This window comes from Rosa chinensis, chromosome 4, assembly GCF_002994745.2.
Source record: "Rosa chinensis cultivar Old Blush chromosome 4, RchiOBHm-V2, whole genome shotgun sequence".
Classification (NCBI taxonomy): Eukaryota; Viridiplantae; Streptophyta; class Magnoliopsida; order Rosales; family Rosaceae; genus Rosa; species Rosa chinensis.
This window is the reverse complement of record NC_037091.1, coordinates 14,030,017-14,054,143: the sequence shown is the minus strand read 5'-3', so window position 1 is coordinate 14,054,143 and position 24,127 is coordinate 14,030,017. Positions and strand designations below refer to the sequence as shown.

At 38.3% G+C, this 24,127-nt stretch overlaps 1 protein-coding gene across 1 annotated transcript; it reads right to left on the bottom strand.

The window, feature by feature from the left end:
• On the bottom strand, nucleotides 1-19,815 carry LOC112196721 (U-box domain-containing protein 34). The gene is given in 10 exon segments (XM_024337129.2): nucleotides 1-603; nucleotides 606-996; nucleotides 1,225-1,650; nucleotides 2,163-2,264; nucleotides 3,570-3,660; nucleotides 4,091-4,215; nucleotides 4,308-4,415; nucleotides 18,281-18,481; nucleotides 18,688-18,789; nucleotides 18,974-19,815. Coding segments are annotated over 10 exon segments (2,226 nt in total). The 5' UTR covers nucleotides 19,292-19,815; the 3' UTR covers nucleotides 1-241.
• Nucleotides 19,816-24,127: the final 4,312 nt, after the last annotated feature.

Genomic DNA, 24,127 nt, shown 5'->3' with positions numbered 1-24,127 from the left:
TCGTGGACAAGATGATGTACTTGAACGGCTCCTTGAGCTATCATATCCTGAGTTTGATAGATATATGACCTCCTAAAGAAACCAAAATAAGAAAATAAATGTTAAAAAAACATCTAAAATAGAAAGACCCCAACATGAAGCTTCCACCGGCTCTTTACTTAATTTTTCATTAAACAGTAGTCTAGAATGGTTTCTTTTTGGCATTTTGATGTTTGATGCTCCTAAAAAATCATCCATGCAGTTACTTCAAGTGCAATGCTAGGTCTGCTATGGTACTCACTTGTCTAGCTGAAGATACTTCACCATTACCAACTGTAACGCCATTCATGCTATCCTCACCTAATTTTCTCAATCTGTTAATCTCAGGAAGAACAATCTTCCCAAGATCCGGTCTATCTTTTTGCCTCATTTCAGCACACTGTAGAGCTAGCTTTGCAAAACACAATGCTTCCTCAACTGGCCAGTCAGGAACGGCAGGGTCAAGCGTCTCAGAGAAAGTCCCTTTCTCAATAGCCCGCTCAACGTGATGACCCATAGGTGGTTTGGCTGTTATTAGTTGTAGGAACATGTCCCCAAGTGAGTATATATCAGATTTTATCCCTGATACTCTGGATCAATATAACAGAAGGTTCCAGCGGCAGATGTCATATGATATTGAGTGACAGAATCAGCTACTGATGGAGGGACAAGCCTGGCCAAACGTACATCACAAATCTTGCTGACATAGTTATAGTCTAGTAAAATGTTGCTGGGTTTTAGGTCACGGTGTACAAGTGGTTCTGGCTTGGTCTGATGAAGGAACAACAGTCCTGTGCCAATATCTGCAGCGATTTGGAACCTTAGCTGCCAAGGAATAACTGGGGTGTTACCTCGCCAAAAGAGACGGTCTTCTAAGCTCCCATTATCCATGTACTCATAAACCAGGCATCCATTCTCTGGGCAGGCTCCAAGAAGAAGAATTATGTTGGGATGGCGTATGCAACTCAATATATGAACCTGCATAATCAAAAGGTTGTAAGATATATCAACAATAGTATATGATCATACAAAATGCCTTTGGATCAAGCTGCTTTTGTTTTCAGACAATATGTTCCCTATTCTGGAAAATTGTAAAGGTTCAATATTCAATTCATTTAAGATGGAAGTGCCTGATTTTAGTATCCGTTAAATGTGCTTATCTGTGAAATATATGAACAAAGTGTAGTTTGATCGTGTGAAACCAACCTCTTGCTGGAATTGGGACCATCCTTCAGCTGCATCTGAACGTAGAACTTTTATTGCCACTGGTGTGTGGTCTAGTTCACCTTTGTATACTGGCCCATAGCCTCCTTCCCCAACCTCTAGAGCGTGTGAAAAATTATTTGTTGCTACTTCAATCTCCTCAATTGTGTATCTCCTGTATCTGGGATCGTATGTCGTTGTTCCTAGTGCCTTCATCCTCTCTTCAGCTTCTTTAGGGGCTTTCATTTCAGCATTCCTCCTCTGTTGTGCTTCTGCTTCTGCAATCCTTTTAGCTGCTTCTGCAGCATCCATTGCTGCCTGACATTTTGCTTTCTCCTTCCCTGCAAGTTTCAATGCAGCTTCCTCAGCTTCTCGTGCCTCTTCTAATCTCTGCTTTTCTTTCATTTTCAATCGGTGAAGTTGCATTTTCTGTGATGATATGCTATTAGAATTTAAGCTTGAAGTTGTTTTAAACCCAAGATTTCTATTTTCCTTAAATTGAATCCATGATCTCTTTGTGTGGTTGGACTTGTAGTTTTGTCATTCCAGCTGTTGCTAAATACAATCAACTTGCATATGCTTGCTCTTTTAGGTATCATAAAAGGCATAAGATGCACAGTTGGACTATATATGAAGTGTTCCTTATGCATATGTGTGTGAGAGATTTTGAGCTATATAGAAATATTATGGATAATGCCCACTGTACCAATCAGGCGTGCTAGATGATGATTCTCAAGCCTCTTTTTAGAAGTTAAAGTCTGCTTTGTGAACATGTTAGGTGCATAGAGGGCATGGACTCAAAGAAACAGTTGATAATTTACAGTTATTTACTTGAAATTCATTACATCCTTCGGAGTGAAGCTTGCCATCTTGTATTTCAGTTGATGGAAACTTGATTTCAAGCAAATTCAATGCACAAAATACTGGTTTTCAATAGTTACCTTTTGTTTTTCAGTGAGGGCTTCCTTGCAGGCCGTACTGTACATGTCCATTGTTCGCTTAAGCTCTAGCCTGAGCCTCATCATCTCAGCTTCCATTTCATCCTAATTTTCAAGGCAAGTATTAATACACTCAACTCTTTCTGCTTGGCTGTGTTGTTGCTATAAGTGTGCATCTTAATTATCAGTTATTGAATGAACAATACGACAACATATAAATTAGTAGACTTCTGCTGATAATAAAGTTTATGGTTGGAAGCATTTATCAAAGCTTGTATTGGTGCTTCCAAGTTTACTATGCTGGAACATGTCTTACCATATTATGTGATAACCATGAGTTTCCACTTTTAATTGAGGATGATGAGACTTCACATTGTGAAGAGCTCATGTCAATAAACTTGCCTCCTGAATAAGATGGTCTTCTGTAGTCCATGTATGAACTGATTGAATGTCGAGGTCCTCATTCTGGACTCTCAGAGAAAGCAGGAAACATGCAGTCTGTGCTTGGCCTTCCACTACTGACAAACGATATATCAGTTTCTGTCGAGAGTTCATATGTTTTGCTCATTGAAGCGTTTCCTTTGGTGAATGGTGACCTGAATAGTTTACATTGTTTTAGTCCTCTCATTAATCATGTTTTCACACACACACACACACACGCACGCACAGAGACAGACACACAGACACACAAATATCTACAAATATCTAGGCCTTTAGAGCCCTTTTAACACATTTAATTAAAACTTCATCGAGGGAGCACCCGGGTGAAATTTGTAACAGAGATACAGATACATATAGTGCTTGAGTGAGTATATGAGAGCATAGTCAGAGACATATTTAAATGAAAGTCACAAAAGTAGAAGCTAAGCCTTCCATTACTGCTTGCATGAGAGCCTTAGATCTCTTTGACAGCTAAGTACTACTGTTTTAATATCCCTGGGTGAGCGGATGGCCTGACTTTTCTTATTTGGTGATGACTACTTATGAAAATAAAAATAGCTAAAATTGGGAGATTGAAATGGGGGAACAAGACGGTGACGATTAAATCTTAATGACAGTTCCATTATTAATTGTTTTTAGCATCACTATCTACACTCATCTCTGACATACTCACAGATCATCAGTGTATCAGGATCAAGGGCTTACTTGATTTCAATGTTATCTAGATGGCTATTGGCTAGATACTGTGTCCTCTGTGATTCTGTGATAACCAAAGAAACTTGAGTGAGAAATGACATAACTATAGATAAATATGAGGTAGGGAATAACAAGATGCTACAATTCATGGGAAGTCAACTAACGTCTGGGGTGCTGGTTGCTTTTATTTGCTTCAGAAACATTGCTGTATTGGTGCTGTATTTGTTTACATGAAGGAGCTTTTGGGTGTGGACAACAGTTAGCAGATCGCACATATGATAACTTTCCTTTTCCGACGACATACACAGTGCAGAACTCTGGTGCTGCCTTTGACACTGTGGTTGAAACATTTGTACTTTTGAACCTGTGACAAGAACAAAGGTATGTTGTTGTTATTTGTTTCGTTCCAGTCTAGATTAAAATATGCAGAATCAGATACCACATATATTTCTCAAACTTTGATTTCGTTGGCGAAAGTTTGATCTGGCTAAACTTGTTTTTGGTTGAGACATATAGATGTAGGTGCTCACATTGTTATAATATATTGGAACTTAAAGCTAGCTGTAAAACTCATAGCACACACCATGAAATATAAATAACTGGTTACTTATCCTGTTATGTTGGAGAAGAAACTAAAAAAAGAATATACATGAGACTTGAAAACTAGTACTCATATTGGTATAGTGGATTATACTGGCTAATGCTGATTCTGTTTGATACTTTTTTGCAATGACATTTAATGTGGTGCATACAAAACTAAAAGAAAACTCTGATAAGAAATCATTGACGTATACCGCAGAAGGCCGTATCTTGTCGATGGTGCCCCAAGTGCCAAAATGTCAATTAAATTAGCGGAAACATAGTTAATCAGTGCTTTTGGTACATCAGGGTTCTCAATTACAACTTCATTGCATTTTATCTGCCACAAAAATCAGATCACAAGGATAAGTAATTATATTGGGAAGCAAGATTAATGATACTTAAAGAAGCATGACTCACAGCTCTTCTTACGCAAAACCAGCGGAATGGAAGAAACAACTCGTTGATCTTAGCATCAAATTGGTTTTTGTTGACTATCTTGAACTCCTCCTTCTCTCCAGACGTGGGAATGCCCCCTGGCTGCACCATAAGATTGGAAAACAGAGGAAATGAGAAACAAAAGCAAATTGTTGTACTTTTAACATAAGCATACACAGTTGCTGAAAGAGATTGACTTACATTGTGTGGAATTCGCAGATGTTATATGTTTAACATGAACAAGTGTAATAGATTGGCCTTTGGTGAGGAGATTTTCAACTGTCCATTTGAAAGCATGGTGACTTCCTCTGTCCTTGTCGATTGCGACTGCCACCGCCTCTATGGTACTGTTTTCTGCTTTCTCTCTTCTCATTTCTCTTACCATGAATTTTATTACAAACTAGAGCTAAGAATATCTTAGATTATCAGAACTAAACAAACCCACAATGAAGAACCTTAATATGCTTGAGAACTTATGCTCTTTGGAAGATCTTGCATCACCCCATAACAACTGGCAATGCCTTGCCACATAAACTATGCAAGCTATTCTCTCAAAAACCAGTTAATTTTGTTACTCTCTCTCTCTCTCTCTCTCTCTCTCTCTCTCTCTCTCTCTATATATATATATATATATATATCAATGTTCTAGAGCTAGAGAATATCCATATTCCAGAAGAGTGTTATGGAGGAAATTAACGGTAGCAATATTACCAAATTTCCTATATTAAGCTGATTTGAGCATAATATCTATGTTTATAGAATATTGTTTAAGGAAGAGAGAATTTGAGAGAGATTGAAGAGAGAATTGTCTTTCATTATTGAGAATAGGAGCCCTATATATAGGGATTACAAAGTACATGTTCTAATGTTAAAAGGAAAACTAATCCGAGTAGGACTAGGAATTCTAAAACATTCTCTCCTATTACAACCATGAAACTAATCATAGTTTGAATAGGCACACAAAACTGATTTTCCTTCAACACTCCCCCTTGTGCCACTCAAACTTGGTGGTGACGCTTCGTCCGTTGCCTCGTTAAAAACCTTGCTCTAGTGAAAAACCCTGTGGGATAAAAACAAGCTTGAGGAGGAGAAAAGAGTACAACACGTCCTTCACTTCTTCAAGATCGAACATGTAGACATCATAACTCCCCCTGATGTCGATATCTCCCCCTGATTGCTACAATCATGGGAGTTCGGATAATTTTCTCAATCTGAAGCTCTTCACATGTTTCTCGAAGGTGGATTTAGGTAACGACTTAGTGAATAAGTCCGCTATATTATCCTCTGATCGGATTTGATTCAGTTCAATCTTTAGAAGTGATTGTTGTTGCTGATTATAAAAGAATTTAGGTGATATATGCTTGGTGTTGTCACCCTTGATGAAACCTAACTTCATTTTCTCAATACAAGCTGCATTATCCTCATAAATGCATGTAGGTTCATCCGTGGTGGACTTCAAACCACAACTTCTTTAAATATGTCTAATTACAGACCTTAGCTATATACATTCACGCACAGCTTCATGTAGAGCAATAATCTCTGCATGATTTGAGGAAGTAGCAACAAGGGTCTGTTTCGTAGACCTCCAAGATATTAGAGTGCTTCCCATGGTAAAGACATAACCTGTTTGGGAGCGACCTTTGTGAGGGTCAGAGAGGTACCCTGCATCAGTAAAACCCATCAAAACATTGTTGTCGTTTTGATGGAGGGGAGTAGGGAGACGCCGGCCACCATGGACGGCGGCGGCGGCAACATGGCCAGCGGCCGACCCTAGGACGGTGGCATTTTGCCTCTTAGGGTCCGATCCCAAATTTCCGTCATTCATTTTTTCTCTGTAGGGATAGAATAGGCTCATATCAATCGTACCTCTAAGGTATCGAAAAATTGTCTTTACACCAATCCAATGGCGGCATGTTGACGCAGAGCTATGTCGAGCTAACAAGTTCACTGTGAAGGAGATGTCCGGTCTTGTGCATTGAGCTAAGTACAATAATGCGCCTATTGCACTTAAGTAGGGCACTTTGGCCTATAATGATTCTTCGTCCTCATATTTTGGACGGAACAGATCTTTTTCGGGCTCAAGACTACTGCCAATCATGGAAGTACTCACAGACTTAGAATTTTCTGAGTATATGCAAACTGATGGATCAAAATCCCATCACTATGGTGCTCGAGTTCTAAACCGAGAAAAAACCTTGCTTTCCCAAGATCTTTCATCTCAAATTCGGATTTCAAATATTTAGCAGTTTTCTTTAACTCATCTAGAGTTCCAATTAGGTTCATGTCATCGACATAAACTACTACGATTGCAAATCCGGAACTTGTTCTTTTAATGAACATGCATGGGCATATTTCATTATTAATATATCCTTTCCCAATCAAGTAGTCACTTAGACGGTTATACCACATCCGTTCGGATTGTTTTAATCCATATAGTGAGCGTTTTAATTTTATTGAAAATGCGCTCCGTGGTTTAGAGCCACTTGATTTGGGTAATTGAAGTCCATCTAGAACCTTCATATATATTTCTGAATCTAGATCCTCATAGAGATATGCTGTAACCACATCCATAACCTGCATGTCAAGTTTTTCGGAAACTACCAAACTGACAAGGTAGCGGAACATTATAACGTCCATTACGAGAGAATACATCTCCTCGTAGTCGATTCCAGGGCGTTGTGAGAAACTTGCGCCACGAGGCGAGCTTTATATCTAACCACCTCATTTTTCTCATTACGCTTTCTAACAAAGACCCATTTATGGCCAACAGGTTTTACATCTGGGGGTGTCTGCGTTATAGGCCCAAATACCTGTCTCTTTGCTAGTGAATCCAATTCAGCCTGGATCGCCTCTTTCCATTTAGGCCAATCCGCTCTTCGTTGACATTCTTTGACAGAGCGAGGTTTGATAGGATCATATTCTATGATTCCTTGTCTTAACATGATATGCAAATGCATCATCAATTGCCATATAATTTCTATCCATCATCTCATGTACACTAGTGTACGTAGTTCATGGAGATCTCTCTATTATCTGGAATTGGTTCTGACATTGGAGCGTCCCCCAATGATGTCTCTTGGACATAACCATAATCCGGAATATTCTCATGAGATGGATTATTTACATCGATGATTAATGGATTATTTTGTGCCAAACTCGCTTTCTTTCTTGGGCCAGAGTCCATCGAACCTATGGGCCTCCCGCGCTTCCTAGCAAGAGCCGTGGGCCTAGCCACAATGTCACCATGGGAGGGGACGTTGGCGCCATGCTCAGGTACCCCTGAGATGGCGTCATGTCCTCTAATTTTAGGGACATCAATCCATGCAGGCACATTTGCAGCAAGTATGTGTGACCTCGTCTCTTTAGCGATATCAGAAAACGCATTAGGCATCAATTCTGCTATGTTCGGAAGATCGAGAATCCTCTGCACTTCAATTTCGGACTGTGCGGTTCGGGGATCAAGATGAGACAGAGTGGGGACAGACCACGACAATTCATGTTGTTCCTCTTGAACATTTATGTTCTTATACGGGAAAACTATCTCATCGAAGTGACAATCCGCAAATCTAGCAGTAAAGAGATCGCCTGTCAAGGGTTCTAAGTAGCGGACAAATGTTTGAGAATCATATCCAACATAAATGCCTAATCGTCTTTGAGGATCCATTTTAGTGCACTGTGGTGGCGCAATTGGCACATAGACTGCACACCTAAATATGCGTAAGTGTGAGACATCAGGCTCATACCCAGTCACCATCTGGGGTGGCAGTGGGCCTTAGACGAATAAGCACAGCTGCATGCAATATTGCATAGCCCCAACCAGAAATAGGGAGATTGGTGCGCATTACCAATGCCCTAGCAACCATTTGTAGTCGTTTAATGGCGGCTTCTGCGAGACCATTTTGGGTGTGAACATGAGGAACTAGATGTTCAACTTCAATCCCAATGGACATGCAATAATCATCAAAAGTTTTTTATGTAAACTCCCCAGCGTTGTTTAATCTTATAGACTTAATAGGATGATCAGGGTGGTGAGCCCTTAGCTTAATAATTTGGGCTAGGAGTTTAGCAAATGCAGCGTTCCTTGTGGATAATAGCATGACATGTGACCATCTATTGATGCATCAACCAATACCATAAAATATCGAAATGGTTCATATGGTGGTTGAATAGGTCCACAAATATCACCTTGGATTCTTTGCAAGAATGGTATATTTTCTTTAGTGTCCTTTGCATAGGATGGTCTCTGATAGGAGCACAAAGTGTGACGTTTTTAATATGTATTTTCCCTCATTTGGCTAAGTTATTCTCTTAAAATTAATAATTATAACACAGTTTATGTTTTTAGGTAATTCAAGGACTGAAATGGAGAAAACAGGCGAAAAAGAGCAAAAATGAGCGTAAATTAAGGACAAGTCGTTTTAGAAACTTTCCTCTTTCATTTTAGGAAATATTTCCTATTTTGTTTTAGGAAACTTTCTTCATTTGAACTTTTCTATTTCTGATTTTTATATTTTAATGAGAGTCCATCACATTAAGAACTCTTGACTGATGAATTCAAGGAAAACTTAAAACAAAAATCATGAAGAATTAAAGGAGATAAAAGGGAGTGTTTATAATCAATATTTATTCTTGATTATCTTATTTACTATTGATTATAACACTAATTAAATTCTGATTTTTCTTGATTGTAGGAGTTCATTATGTGCACAATTGGAAGAAGATATTAGTGCAATTTAAAGGAGAGGAATAAGGGATGTATCTGGTCACTATTCAAGGAATATACAATGAATCATTAAGGGGAAAAAAGATCAGAAAAATCAAGACATTGTCATGAGAAAATCAAGCAAATTTGGAGGAGAAATCACCTCAAGATGATTGGCCATGATTGCATCACAAGAGTAAGAATTCCACTATAAATAGCAGTCATTCTCTACTCCAAAATCATCACTTCTTCATACAAAATTCAGTTCATTAGCTTAGCTCTTTTCTCTCCAAAACCCTCTCCAAATAATCAGAAAAAGCCTCTTGTCGTGAAGAGCTTTAGGACTTCTCCAAGACTGTTCGTGTTCTTGAAGGCCAAGCCTTGTGTTCTCTTGACATTCTCCAAGCTTCCTTGAAGATCAAAAAGTGTAATTCATGGCCCTTATTTCTGTTTTCGTACTCTTTAGTATTGAATTTCAGATTTCGTTTATGAGCTTTATTATTGGAATTGGATTTTTGTTGAGAATGAGTTTATGTTAGTAATTTTCAGATTTGTTTCTTTATGCTCTTGAGTTGTTTATGATATCTTTATAATCTGATTTTGTGCCATCCTTTATATCTTTAAGCATATGATTTTGGTTGAATAACTATGTTAATCTGCAGGTTAATAAAGCCAAATTTGTGTTCTAATTCACCTAATCGTTTTGGGGCATAAATTGAAGTGGTAAAGGCTATGTGCAATGGTCGAAATTATATGCTACATGTTTGTGCGTTTGTAACTTCTTATGGATGCATACATGTTTGGATTCAGAATTCTAATTACACTTAATGATTCATATTTAATATTGCCGGATGCTCTTCAGTATTAACGTGATGTTTTTTATAAAATATTTTAAGTTACGGACTTTTCCTTACTTAGGAGATTCAAAAGAAGAATTAAAGTGGTACTCGATCTCTTCAGACTTGTACTTCGAATTCATTTCTGATATTTAGTGTTGGCACGATTTTAGGTTGTTTAGATTGAAATAATTCATTGCATGTTGATATGGTTTGGAAATTCTGATTTGAGTGTGAAGAAGTCGATCACGTGTATATATTTATCTTTTTGTTTTATTTCGTAGAAACTTAGAAACCAAAAGTTGAATCCCCCCTTTTGATGGTTGTTTCTTGTATAAATTTGTAGATAAATACTTGTTAATACTTGTTTTATTAATTACTAATTTAAATTGACCTTTTTGTTTAGGTGTACCCTACAATCCCCGGACTGAACGATCCCTGCTTATCCCTATACTAACAACTACATTTTTCAGGGTTAAATTGTGAGGCTATTTTAGCCACATCAGTCTCGATCCTAATTTTGCTAAAGAGCAAGCTTTGCAGACGAATGATGGGCTTTAGAAACAACCAATGAGGATTTTGGTTGAGCCACGAAGTCACAATTGACTTTAGAAGTAAAGTTTGGAGTTGAAAGAGCATTGGTGGCGTCAATGCCACCCTGAGGCCGCAGGGGGACGGCGGCGCAAGCCAAGGATGGCCGGTTTTGGGGGTGAACGGCACCGTGAGGCGCAGAGGCTCTTTCGGAGTCCAAAATCCGATTTTTACTTCTTTTCGTTCTGAAAAATGGATGTCGGTGCGAAGTTTTTAATATACGGATCATTATATCATGACCTGAGTGTCCCAAACGGTCATGCCAAAGTGTTAAGGGCCGCACTTGTAATGCTGCAAGCAACCTTGTCCAGGGTCATTAGTCAAGCCTTTGGTTGGTTTGCTTGTGTGCTAGGGGTGTTTTGGTAATTTACAAATTATGTAATTTATTTTATTTAGCATTTAGTCTCCTCGGCCTTTTTCATGTTTCCTCCTGCCATGTTTATGTAAGGCCGATATGCTCTTTGGGGAGGGGTTCCTAGTCGGCATAGTTTGGACTACGGAACTAGTATAGGTAAGCACATGTACTTTTGCCTCCCTTGCCGTCTTACCATCAATAAAAGAGGAATTATTCAATCATCTGTGTCTCGTGAGATTGCCCTTTGATCTTTCCTTTCAAATATTCATTGTTCTTCGTGGTTGCCCAACGTTTATATAATTGTGTTCTTGCTTGTTGCTAGCACTATTTTAATATCGTGTGGCTTTCATTGTTCCTTGCAAGGTACTCACTTGGCTGACTTGCTTGCTAGCAAGTGCCGCACGGTCCGCTTTGCGCATTGCAAAGTTCGGCCTGTGACAGCCAAAGCCTATACGTGTCGGAATCCCATAAACCATCTCTCATAACATGATTGGATTCAATTATACGAATAATGGTTGCATACAACCCACTAGATCGACACATAAGTTTCTCTAAGACTCTTTTATGTCCGTAGTCATTATAGTTTATGCAAAAGAACTCTTGTCCATTCTCACAATGTGTTTCCACATGAAAACCATTGGATTTTATATCTTTGAAGCTCAAAAGGGTTCTTTCAACCCTAGGAGCGTTGTGCCCTGTGGCAACAAGAATTGAACTGGTCCTTGACCATGAATCAATTTAGATGACCCTACCATCGTAGTCACTGAAGATCGAGTAGGCATCATCTCAAGAAATAACTGCCTATTCCGAAGTATGGTCTGCATAGTAGCACTATCCACGAGACATTCTAGCTCTCCGGGAAACATACTTGAATGAATAAAGTTCGAATCAAAATCGACACTTTATTTCAATGAAAGCTAATGATTACGTCAAAGTTTCTAAATTTAATCCAAAAAGGATAATCAAGCTTAGACAAGTAGTAGTTACTCAATTCGTTTGGTAATTCCAATTTGGTTGTAACCAGGTAAGGTAAGGCGAGATTTTGGTGGAGCGTTGCTCACTTTTAAAACCGTTCTCTCGGTTCAAACCTTTCCTAGACATCACAATTACTCTTGAGTACGCCTAGTGAGAAAGAGTTATAACCACTGTCTTTATTGATAGTGTCCAAATTTTTTGGATTTGGATTGAAACCAATGACATTTATATGGAATTTTTATGCTTACGAACGCTCTTAGTCCGTAGCCTACGAACGCTCTTAGTTCGTAAAAATCGATGCTGAAGGACGCTCTTAGTCCGAAGATTACGAACTCTCTTAGTTCGTATATAGCGTGAGTCCTCACGATTCTGCTTTTAGCAAATCGAACCCACATTACAGAAAGGTGGGATGTAGAAGAAGAGATTTTGTAAGTCCCCGAAGAAAAGTAAATTAAATTTCAAAAACGAGAACAACTTACTAGTGAAAACTTACTTATGAATTTCGGAACTTGAAATTCTCAATATACACGCGTGTTGATGCAGGTGTGTAGGATTGCAGACGTACTATCGCTCCTGGGTCAGGGTTTGCAAACTATCTTTCAATCCCTGCTGTGTGGTCTAGATGTGTAGGATTGCAACGTCAGTTTGAAAAACTTGTTTCTTGAGAAAAGGTGGCTGGAAATTGCTAGGCTAGGCTGGAGGAGCTGCTTGCTTTGGCGGAAGAGTGAAGATCTCAAAACAACTCCGATAAGGCTGAAATTCGGAGGTCAGATAGAAGAGACAGAGACGAACAACTTTGATGAAGGAAATATTTTGATCTGAGCTCCCGATCAAGATGTTTCGGGGCGTTCAAGCATGCTAATATGCACAGGAAAGAGCGTCCTGCTGTGCTGCAGGGGCAGCAGGATTGCGGCGATGCTGCAGGGGCACTAGGCGGCACAAGGGTGCGTAGGTGGGCAGCAGTGGCTAGGCTAGCTCGGGCTAGGTGCAACGGTGAAAAGGTGATGTTGAAGAGAATTTCGGTTTTTGGATTTTTGGTTTTTGTGGTTAGAACTCGTGCTGATAACGTGTTTAAGGAAAAGAGAATTCGAGAGAGATTGAAGAGAGATTTGTCTTTCATTATTGAGAATAGAAGCCCTATATATAGGGATTACAGAGTACATGTTCTAATGTTAAAAGGAAAACTAATCTGAGTAGGACTATGAATTTTATAACCTTCTCTCCTATTACAACCATGAAACTAATCATAGTTTGAATAGGCACACAAAACTGATTTTCCTTCTACAAATATGAATTTATGATAAATTATCACATAAGGATATAAGAACATCTCCGACAATGTAAGCTACTTTTTGAGTTAAATTAACTATAAAAGTAAAACATAGTTACTCTATAACTAATTTTTTTTATAAGAATACTATTTATTTCATTTGTTTTATCAAATCATAAAGTGACATGTGGATAAAAAGAGAAGAGAGAAATATTAGAAGTTCTTTAGATATACGTTATTTGTTAATATAACTAGTGAATTTATCAAAAGCTAAATTTAACTTAACTTTAACTACTCTGTTGAAGTTGAGTTTTGCTACAAAAACTAGTTATTTATAGATAAAAAGTTAAATTTAGCGTTAGAGATGCTCTATAAGGCTTCATATATTCCCGCATGGGTAAGGGCAGTTGTAACTTCTGCCTGCTACCTTTTCCCAATTTAGCAAACTTGAAATGCACTATAGGGAAAAGGCTATAGCAAAGAACCTAGAGGAGTTAATAGCAAAGCCTAACAAATCTAGGAGTTTGAGCCTTTGAGGCATTTTCGTGGTTCTAAACTTCTCCTTCACACCAAATTAAGCCTAACAAATCTTGCAGGCTTGTTTCATGTTCCTGTTCATTTATATAGTGAGGCATTTTTAGATAACTAATAAACAAAACTGACAAAATTATTCTATATATTAGTAAGTAAATGAGTTAACAATATATTTCAAGTTGTCACTCTCTCTTACGTGTTAAACTATGGACTTAACAATCGACATAAAAGCATAGAATGCCTTGAACAGAGATTCCTTATCATGTTAGAACAATTTCACATATTAGGGTAATGTGGTCGTCTAACAATAATGCTAATACTTCTCAATAGTAATAGTAGTATTGAAATTATTTATGAATTTAACCAAATAATCCTCACCCTACCTAATGCAAGGTGATGGGTTTCTTATTTCTACTGGAGGGGACATGTATAAATTTTAAAATGACCAGTCCTAGGCTCCTAGCTAATGGTTATTACGTAATATTATTAATGTCTTTTCAAATGGATATAATTTTGTCATTCTGTTTTGCTGAACAGGATCCTGTCATTCAGCTGTTATAGTAATTTCAAATTCCATTAGTAATTTTTGTTAAATTTCAACAGGCTTATCCTTTTGAAGAGAAAAAGAAAAGAAAGAAAGAAAGAAAAAAAAAAATGTCTGTCAGAGAGAGAGAGAGAGAGAGAGAGAGAGAGAAAATTGAGTTAGGACTTAGGAGTAAGCCAGTTAAGTATCCGATTCTCTTCTAAGAGCAAGTTCACCCGTAGTCAAGAAAAGGCAAAGTTGAGAAGTCAAGAATTCGACCAGTCAAGTTACTATTCACTGCCACTGGACATAGGTTTCCACCCGTTTTTTTCTTGCCCGGTCAACACTGTTCATTTTACTATTCATGTAAATTTTTGTTCATTATGGGTTTTCACTGTTTAATTCTACTGTTCATTTTTAAAAACTGTTTATCGGATTTTTTTTAAAAAATTTTAAAAAATAAAATATATTTGATGATAATAATGGAGATTTATGGATAATTAATGTCATAATTATGCAAATTTACTTTTTTCAAAAATATTTTCAGTGGACAAATTATGAGCAACCGATAATTTATCTTGAAATGAGTGAAGGCACAACGGACAAATTTCCTTGAAATTTTCCAGAAATCAGATATTTGTATTATGTTTATTATGTGCTATGATTTTGAATATAAGGTGTGTGCTTTAATAAGGGGAATTTCCAAATACAACTTTTATTTCATTAAATTGTCGCTTACATAAATGAAAAACTAGGAATAAGTACAATACAATTACACAACATGCATAATAACCTAATTATTCAAATCATAATCCTCATCCTCTCTAGGAATCCAATTTGTGTTTGAAGGCTCATCATTAGGGTTAGGGTTGGTGGAATCACCCGTAGAGAAAGGTGAAAATTGTGGTTGTGTAGGATATCCCCCGGGGTAAGGTGGTTGCGGATAGTATCCACCGGGGTAAGGGAGTTGTGGGAATCCACCGGTGAAGGGAGGTGGTGGGAATCCACCGGTTAAGGGAGGTTGTGGGAATCCATCGGGGCAAGGTGGTTGTGGGTATGCACCGGGGTAAGGTGGTTGTGGGTATGCACCGGGATAAGGAGGTTGTGGGTATGCACCACCAAAATTTGGTTGTGGGAATGCACCACCAAAATTTGGTTGCAGATAGTATCCACCCATAGAAGGTGGCGGCTGCTCGTCAAGATCTTCTTTCTCCGCTATCTTCTTTTGTTTTCTTGACCAATAACGCTTTTTATTTGGCGTCATTTTACTTGTATCAATCTCCATAATACGCTCTTCCCTCTCTTTATTTCGCTCTTCCCTCTCTTTAATTCGATCTTGCCTTTCTTGAAATAGGAGTTGCCCTTTTCGCATTTCGATTTGCAAGAGGATACATGCTCTTTTCTCTTCCTCTTGGAGACTTCGAGCGAATTCGTCATCTAGTTTTTTCTTGCCCGCGGTTGCCTCTATTTGGTTGTTCGCTATACTCTCGAGAATGCTTGACAAAGGACTTTGATCTTTCACTACCTTCTTTCCTTTCCATATTGCTTCTTTTGCAGCTTTCCTTCCTTGAGGCCTCACATTAGGATATGCAGTTTCACCTGCAATTACCTCATCTACATCCATGTCCAAGTTGATGGGAGAATTTCCAGGAATTGGTTGTGTGCGCGTATGTTGATTTCCTTCATTTGATGTTCCTCTGGATGTATGGCTAGGGATGTCTTTAAATTGTGCAAAGCCATCCACAACAGCGTAACTATCAAAGCTTTGAAAATTGTGTCTTTTGGCATTTCCAGTTTTTCTCTTCATCCCAGCATGCCACAATTTTTGTGCTTCATCTTGCTACGTAATTAAAAAGAAAACATTAAAAAATGCAATTAGTACAAATATAAACGCTATTATGAAGGGTCATCTATTATAAATGTCATAATTTTAATAAGAAATTATCTCACCATTTTGCGTTAAAAATCAATAAGTACAAATATAAACATCGTTGTAATTTCATCATTATTTATCAACTAATTATTTTAATTATAACGAAAAACAATTATTACAATTAAAACGATATTATAATTACTACATTATTTATCATGATTTTACTATAATGTATCAACAAATTAAATGATTTATCAACAAATACATACCTCATCAACCGCATTCGAACCGCTCTTGTACCAATTTTTCGCTTGCCTTAATGCACAATGCCACTCAAAGAGTTCAACCTTCAAAATTTTCCACCTTCCCTGCAAAAATTGGGCTGATCGGCTCTTGGGCCAATTTGCTTCAAAGTGTCACTTCACGCGCAACCATAAGTCTTTTTTTTTTTCTGATTTGTGCCCATATCCGGACATTGGCTTACAACTTTCCAAGACTTGCACAATTGAACATCTTCCTCATCCGTCCATCTCCTTTTGTCTTGGGTATTCTCATCTTCATTTTGATCTCCATCTTGTGCGGCCAGTGGACGTGTGTTTCCCCTTTGTTCGGCCATAGTGGATAATGAAAAATATGGATGATGAGAGCTATATGAAGAAGAGGAAGGTGTAACTATGAACTCTAGTATTTTGGGTGTGAGATGTAAAGAAAATGCTAGGTATTTATAGAGAAATTTTTAGAATTTTTTACAATTTTTTTTCTTACCGTTTCTTAACGTTACAACCCTATACATAGCTATTAATTCCATTACCGTCGGATCCACCCATGTTTAATTGAAAACAACGGCCCAGATCAAAGGACCGTTGCTTTCAAATTTGCTATTAATTCCATTACCGTCGGATCCACACATTTAATTGAAAACAACCGCCCAGATCAAAGGACCGTTGCTTTCAAATTTGCTGATATCCAACGGCAACATTCCACGCGTCAACAGAGCGTCCCACTTGTTCTCGCTAGGCGACAAAATCGTGTTCCTCACGTGTTGCGGCGCTTTCTGCTTGGTCTGTCTTCTCCACGCGTTTGTCCAGCGCGTTTTGGTATGGGCGTCAGTGATTGACGTCACCCATGTGCTGAGCTTGGGCCCAGCTGGCAGAGCTTTTGCCTGGGTCAAGAAATAAGTCACGGGCTTGCCCGTTTCTTTGGCCTTGGTCATGAAAAGGCAAGACTTGCCTGGTCAAAGATGGGCCGGTGGAAGCAAACTGGTCAACACATCATCATTCCCAGCTTTTACCCGGGCAAAAGCTTACCGCTGAACTTGCTCTAATGTAACAATATATTCTATATGGTTCTACCCATGTCTAATGATTATGGGCACCAGATTGAGATTTTGGTTTAGTCTTTGGTAGACTATTAATCATTGCATTCGATACAAAAGTGACAGAGTATTATGCATATAATTTTAACATAATGCATTCTCATATTTTTTGGCCTCCAAAGGAAATCTTCCTCTTTTGGCATGTTGCTCCTAGCTAGCTAGATTTGACTGATAGATTAAGAGTAAGTCAGGTTAGTTTTCGATTCCCCTCTACTGTAACAAAATATAGTACGTACATTGTTCTATCCATGTCTGATGATTACGGACCGCTAGATTGACATTTTACTTTCGTCTTTGGTAGACTATTATTCTAACGAGTGTCATTGCATTCGATATGAAAGTGAGAGTCTATTATGCATATAATTTTAACATAATGCATTCTCATATCTTTTGGCCTCCAAAGGATATCTTCCTCTGTTGGCATGTTGCTCCTAGTTCGACTGCTGATAGATTACATTAGAATCTAGGCGTTCTTTTAGGTTCTATTGCCAAATTCTTGTGTGAACTCTTTCTGATCTTTTCCGTGGTTTGAATACCAAGTTAGAGAGGTTTTTTTACTGGGATTGAAGAGAGGGCATTGCAAGGGATGTAGGGGAGTTTACGCTGCAGGTTTGAGATATTAAACTCAGTTATTCTGGTACTGTTCTCTAATTTTTCTCAATAAAAAGAAAGAAACAACATCACGTTGGTAGAGTACCTCAATATTTCAATGCTTTGAATTCATTAACAGTCTCATTTCCTTGTTATTTGCACTAACTATATTAATTGCTGGGTAATGCAGGAATCCTAGCATAGCTAAAAGATTACCCAACTAGAGTGACAAGCTCACTAAAAGATTGAGAAGTAGACATAGAATAAAATCAAAGCAACTACGATATGAAATAAGCTTTGGTACTTGAGAGCTAAAAAGAACTGGCCAAAAGTATCCAAAACCTTGTTCTCCTCCATCTTGTCAGCATTCACTCTCTTTTGCACCTCTTCCTCAACAAGCCTCTGAGCTGCTTCTACTGCCAATATCGCTGCCTTAGACTTTTCTTTTTCGTTCTTCAAAGCTGCTGTAGTTGCTTCTAAGGTGAGTAGTGCTTCCTCTAGCCTCAGTTCTTCTTTCATTTTCCCCTCTTGGAGCTCTGTAGCCTATATAGAATGAATAAGATTGTGGTACATGGAGTTTAAGATAATCTATCAAACATTACTGTACAGTATCATAGGGAGTATAATAACTTCGAGACTATTCAAATCCTAAAGAAGTAAAACAATTTGTACACCAGATCTCTTGCATAATATATGGATTCATCTAAGTAGTTAGAAACTTATGATTGAGGGTTCTAGCTGGCCAGTACCTTCTGCTTTGCTGTTAGTGCTTCTTTATAGGCTGCATGGTACATCTCTATCGTTTGCTTCAGCTCCATTCTAAGACTTTTCATCTCTTCTTCCATCTCTTCCTGCAAGTATAAAGATATTAGAATAAGTCTTTTTCTCACCACATGCATGAATTCACATGAATTCACTTTCATCCCTAGTAAATCCACATTTCAAATGTTCTTTTTTCTGTCCTTATCTCTGTAATTTCCAAGTAGTAGTCTTCATATATATATTTCTTTGGTTCAAATAATGTGCAATTCTAACCAGTACTTTCTGCGACAAGAATGGATTTCCTGAGCCATTGTGCTGCTCCGCTGATGGCATTTCATGCATAGTGTTAAGGCCATCGAAACTCCCGAAATCTGATTCTGATGCTGATTCAGTGATGTCCACCTTCAAGGACATAGAAGAGATTTGGGTCGATTCAGCTTGCCCAAAGTTTTCGTAGAAAGAATACAACATGCTATCAGTACTTCGTCTTTCTGAGCCTACAAAAGAGTGGCCAGTGTCCATGTCAGGCTCTTGCACTGAGACCTCGTCATATGATTTGCTGCTTGCGGCTCTGCCTCTGGAGAATGACATGCATCAGAATCATTATAAACCAAGTGTCAAGGTAATGCTCTCTAGTCATATATGGTATGTCATGTTGTCAAGAGCGCAGATGCAGATATGAGTTCATCTAAGTAGTTGTGCAATTATAATGCTTACATGTAATTAGATTCTTCCGGGAGGGTCGGCAGGGCAGGCACTCGGCGGCAGGCTGCACGCACTGCACATATCTTTCCTTTGCTGATAGTAAATACATTGCAGAAATCCGGTGCCAACTTTTGCACACTACTTGGAATATCTGATGTCTTGAATAGTCTGCAGATCCCAAAAAGAAAAAGAAAAAAGTTCATTAATTCGACGAAACAGATATAATGTGATAAAGCACTAAATGGAAAAGATGAAATTGATTGGTAATGGTAGCCGTACCTCTTAGAAAACCCATTCCTGGATGAAGCACCAAGAATTAAATTCCCGATGCCACGGCTGGAAATGTGATCGATCAGTGCCTTGGCTACATCATGATCCTTGAGTATAACAATCTCAAAGGGTACCTGACATTGTAGACATCAATTAACTGGGAGTTATTTACAAGTTTAAGTATTCAATCAACTTCTTTTTTATAGATGATCAGGGTTTCGATATCTTCCAATGTAACAAGAAAAAAAGTTGAGAAAACTCACTCGTTTGCGTGTACAATAGCAACGAAAGGGAAGTAAAATTTCCTCAATAGGATCAAAAGCTTGCCCTTCATTAATCAATCCACTGTTCCCTAATCGCCATTAAAGCAGATGTGTTTTGTGCTTGTTAGGTTTATTATATCAAATACTATAAGATACCCTTTGCCAACCAATTACAACTTTTTACAAGCAAAAACGAATAACAATCTATCAGAAAATGACCATTAAAAGTAGGGAGATAGGCAACTAGAAAACGAAGTCAAAATCTAAAGGGAATATATAAGTAAATAGACAATCGAAGTCAGGTTGTTTGATAATTTGTCTCTCAAAGATCCTGTAAGACGTTTCAAAATTCAAAAGAAAAGTCGGCATAGTTTCAAAAGATTAAATCACACGCTCACCACGCTTAAGTAAATAGTTTGGCTTTCCCACTAAATTCCCACAATGCCCAACTCCTTACAAGTAAGGAGTCATTCGAAATCAGAGTTAGAAACCTACATAATACACAAGCAGAGAGATTTACCAGGGGAGACAATGGGACATGGTGATCCTTGAGCGACATGGATAAGCTTGACAACAACACCGTCGCTTGGAGGAGTGACAAGATTATCAATGGCCCATCTCAAAGCATTTTGGCTGGCTTTGTCTCCTGATACTCCTACTGCTATTGGCCCCCCATTGTATTGTCTTCTTTTTCCACTATTGCTGCTATTCGAATTCCACATCACTCTCTCCCCCCTCCCACCTCCTCCTTCCTTCAAGTTAAATGAGTCTACAGAAAACATGTTATTCTTTGATCCAAACATGCAGAGGCAAGGGAAACCTTAAAAATCAAAGACCTTTAGAATTCGGAAACAGCATATTGTAATTCAAATCCCTTCTGTTCTTAAGTACGAACTGCTCAATAAGGACCATAGGTGATTTCTTAATGAAAACTAATAGAAGTTAATCCAAACAAACTCGGTTCTGAGCTACCCTTTTTATGCACCATGTTTTTAGCGGGAAGTTTAACGATCCTAATATTAACGAAGTCCACCAACATAACAAAAGTATCTAGAGATGTTGCAAACCTCGATGAGAAAATTGATGTCACACATTTTCTTCCTAACTTATAAATAGTTACAAATAAACTAACATATAGCTGATAATTCATTCTAGTAATTATGATTGAAGGGCATTCTTGGAATAGCAATGCTACCCATATATGCCAATTGGTGATGTGGATGGATTTTTTTTCCTTCTTTTTTTTCCCGGTTGTGAAGAAGTTTCATAGAACTGTTTTTTTTCTTTTTTTTTTAATAATTTTTTTATTATTATTATTTTGCCCTTTAAATATCATTTGATTATTATATAGGGTCCTTGCCCAAAAGCACCAAAATGAGCTAAACTTTTCCCACTTACCCCAGCAATAAATTTGTATTCTCACTAACCCAATTCAGAGTACAATGACAAATATACCCTCAGTCTAATTAAACAACTTCATTTTATGTCATTCTCTCATCTCTCTCTCTCTCTCTCTCTCTCTCTCTCTCTCTCTCTCTCTCCATAATCACATACAGATCACCCGCCACCTTCACCGGAGAAAGTTTCACGGTGACATGGAGATCTATTCTTCCCGGACGGCGACTAATTCAACCGTGGAGGCGACGCAGAAGACCCATTGCTCTACACTGTTTGACACAGTCTGCTTTGGACCTGACGATTTGCAGAACAACAACAGGGATCTGTCCGACTCGCGACATCATTGAGAAGGTCATCACCGGCTTCGATAAGATCGATCTCCACCGCTCTACCCGAAGACCCTATCCGGCGAGGGCCTCAGCTCCGTTTTGCAGAACCACCAGCCGCCGTCATTTCAGCCTCGGGCTCTGGCGAGTTTGGATTTGTTTCAGTGACCGGCCAGATCGAATTCTATTCAAGCCTCGTCTCCAATTCGATCCTTTCAGCACCTGAGGAGGAGTTGTGGACAAACATCCGGTGCTTTAGATGGTGAGGCCGAAACGAAGAGTATGGTTTTCGATAGACTGGGGGATTTGGTGTAGCAAGAAGAGAGGGTTCCGGTTAATCAGGGAAGAAGAAGATTGGGTGCCCAGATCATTTTCTGGGTGCCCAAATCAGATCAGATTTTTTTTTTTTTAAGTAACGGCACAGAAGGAAAGGAAAAAAAAAATTTGAATGTCTATTGGGGGGCAATAGAGGTTTATTGCCCCTATAATGGAGGGCAATAGACGGCTATTGGAGCGCAATAGACGTTTTGAATTGATGTAATCTCTTTTTTTTTTCCGTTATCAAAGTTGTATTTGTCTAAATTTAGGGAGATTAGTTTCCATTTTGGCGACTGAAAGTCCTATTGGGGAGCAATACATGGCTGATAGTCGTCTATTGCCCCCATAGTCGTCTATTGGGGGCAATAGACGTCTATTAGGGGCAATAGACTATTGGGGCAATAGACGTCTATTGGGGGGGCAGTATACCTCTATGGCAATAGATGTCTATTTGGGGGAAAAAAAACATTTCCGGTGAGATTTTCAGCAAATTTAGGTGGGCAGCAGCCTGTGACCGGAATCTGGCGACCGGTGACTGAAATCTGGCTAAAGTTGGCATGCATCCGGCTGCAGGTGACCTGAATCCAGGGAAAGTTGGTCGGATTCCAGTGGCGGTTGACCGGACTCCGGCGAAGTCTTTATGGTTTCTCGATCTCTCTTCCATTCTATCTCTCTCTCTTTCTCTCACTCTCTAAGTAACAAAGGGGTGAGGGTAAAATGGTATTAAAAAAATTAAAAAACAAAAAAAAAATCTTAATGGGGTATTAGAGAAGACCTCCTTAGAGTATTTTAGGTAAGAAAGAATTAAAAAAAACTAAATGGGGTAAGTGGGAAAAAAATATCTAAAAATGGGGTAAATTGACAAAAAGCCTATTATATATTGACCCTTCCAGCAGTTATATTCGGGCATCTCCAACACAATACTTATTTAAAAAAAATTGAAATTTAATTAATTTTAAGCTAAGTTTGATATGCAGCAGACTAGCTAAACAAAATCTAAATTTAACTTTAACAAAAAGACGCTATATTTAGCTAGAGAGGAGAGAGAATTTAACTAAAAGTTAAATTTAACTTGGGATTAACTGCTGGAGCATAACTCAATATTTAACTAGCTATATTCCAGTTTTAGCTACTTTTAGCTCTGAAGATAGCTATCACTGTTGGAGATGCTCTGACCCATAGAGTACCTCCGTGTGAGGACTGAGCCTCCCAGCTAGTTCCAAATCCAAAGAAGGCCAGAAGCTCACTAGAGTGATATGGGAAAATGCTCTTAATTTGCAACATATATACACGCCACTAAAAGAAGAAAGTTAACTGCATATATACTACATAAGCTATAGAGTCCAACAATGGTTACGGTCACATTCGAAGCCACTAGATAATAAGTTCACAACTTATAGATAGGAGAATTAATGAAATACACTTTCAGTTTACCCTTTTTAAATACTATTGAAATGCAACTGCTCCATTTCAATTTCATATATATTTTTTATTGAATAAGAATTTCATTCATAAGCAAAATTACGTACAATCAAAAATAGGGGCAAAAAGTGATCTCATTAAAAGCCTTGCACAGGAGCTGCAAGTAAAGAGAGTACCACACCCCTTGCATCAACTAGACATATCTTCCATTACAACTTTTTCCAACCATGGAGGGCCATCTAGTATTTCTATCCTTCAGTGCTTCTTGAGCCAACACATGAGCAACTCGATTACTAGTATGAGGGATTTTCCTCCAACTGACAGCTTCAAAACTCGCTCTCAAACCTTTGATTTCATCTAAGATAGGGCCTTCCATGCTAAGATCAATTTCATGGCTATTGAGAGCTAGAATAATATTACTGGCATCACTCTCCACTTCAACCCTTCTAATTCCTTCATTTAAACAGAATTTCAACCCATGTAACATCGCTAAAGCCTCTGTTGCATGTGCTGACAAGTTACCCATAATAGAACTACAAAACGCACCTTTGGGAGTACCATATATTGAGAAGAAAACAAATGTGAAAGCACCTAATTTAATTTTCCTTCTGCAATGAATCATCATTTGGCTAAATTGGAGTTTAAAAAAAAAAAAAAAAACTGAAACTGCTAAATTTTTTAGTTGATCCGAGTCCCATTTTGAACATAATGAAATAGTAACTCTC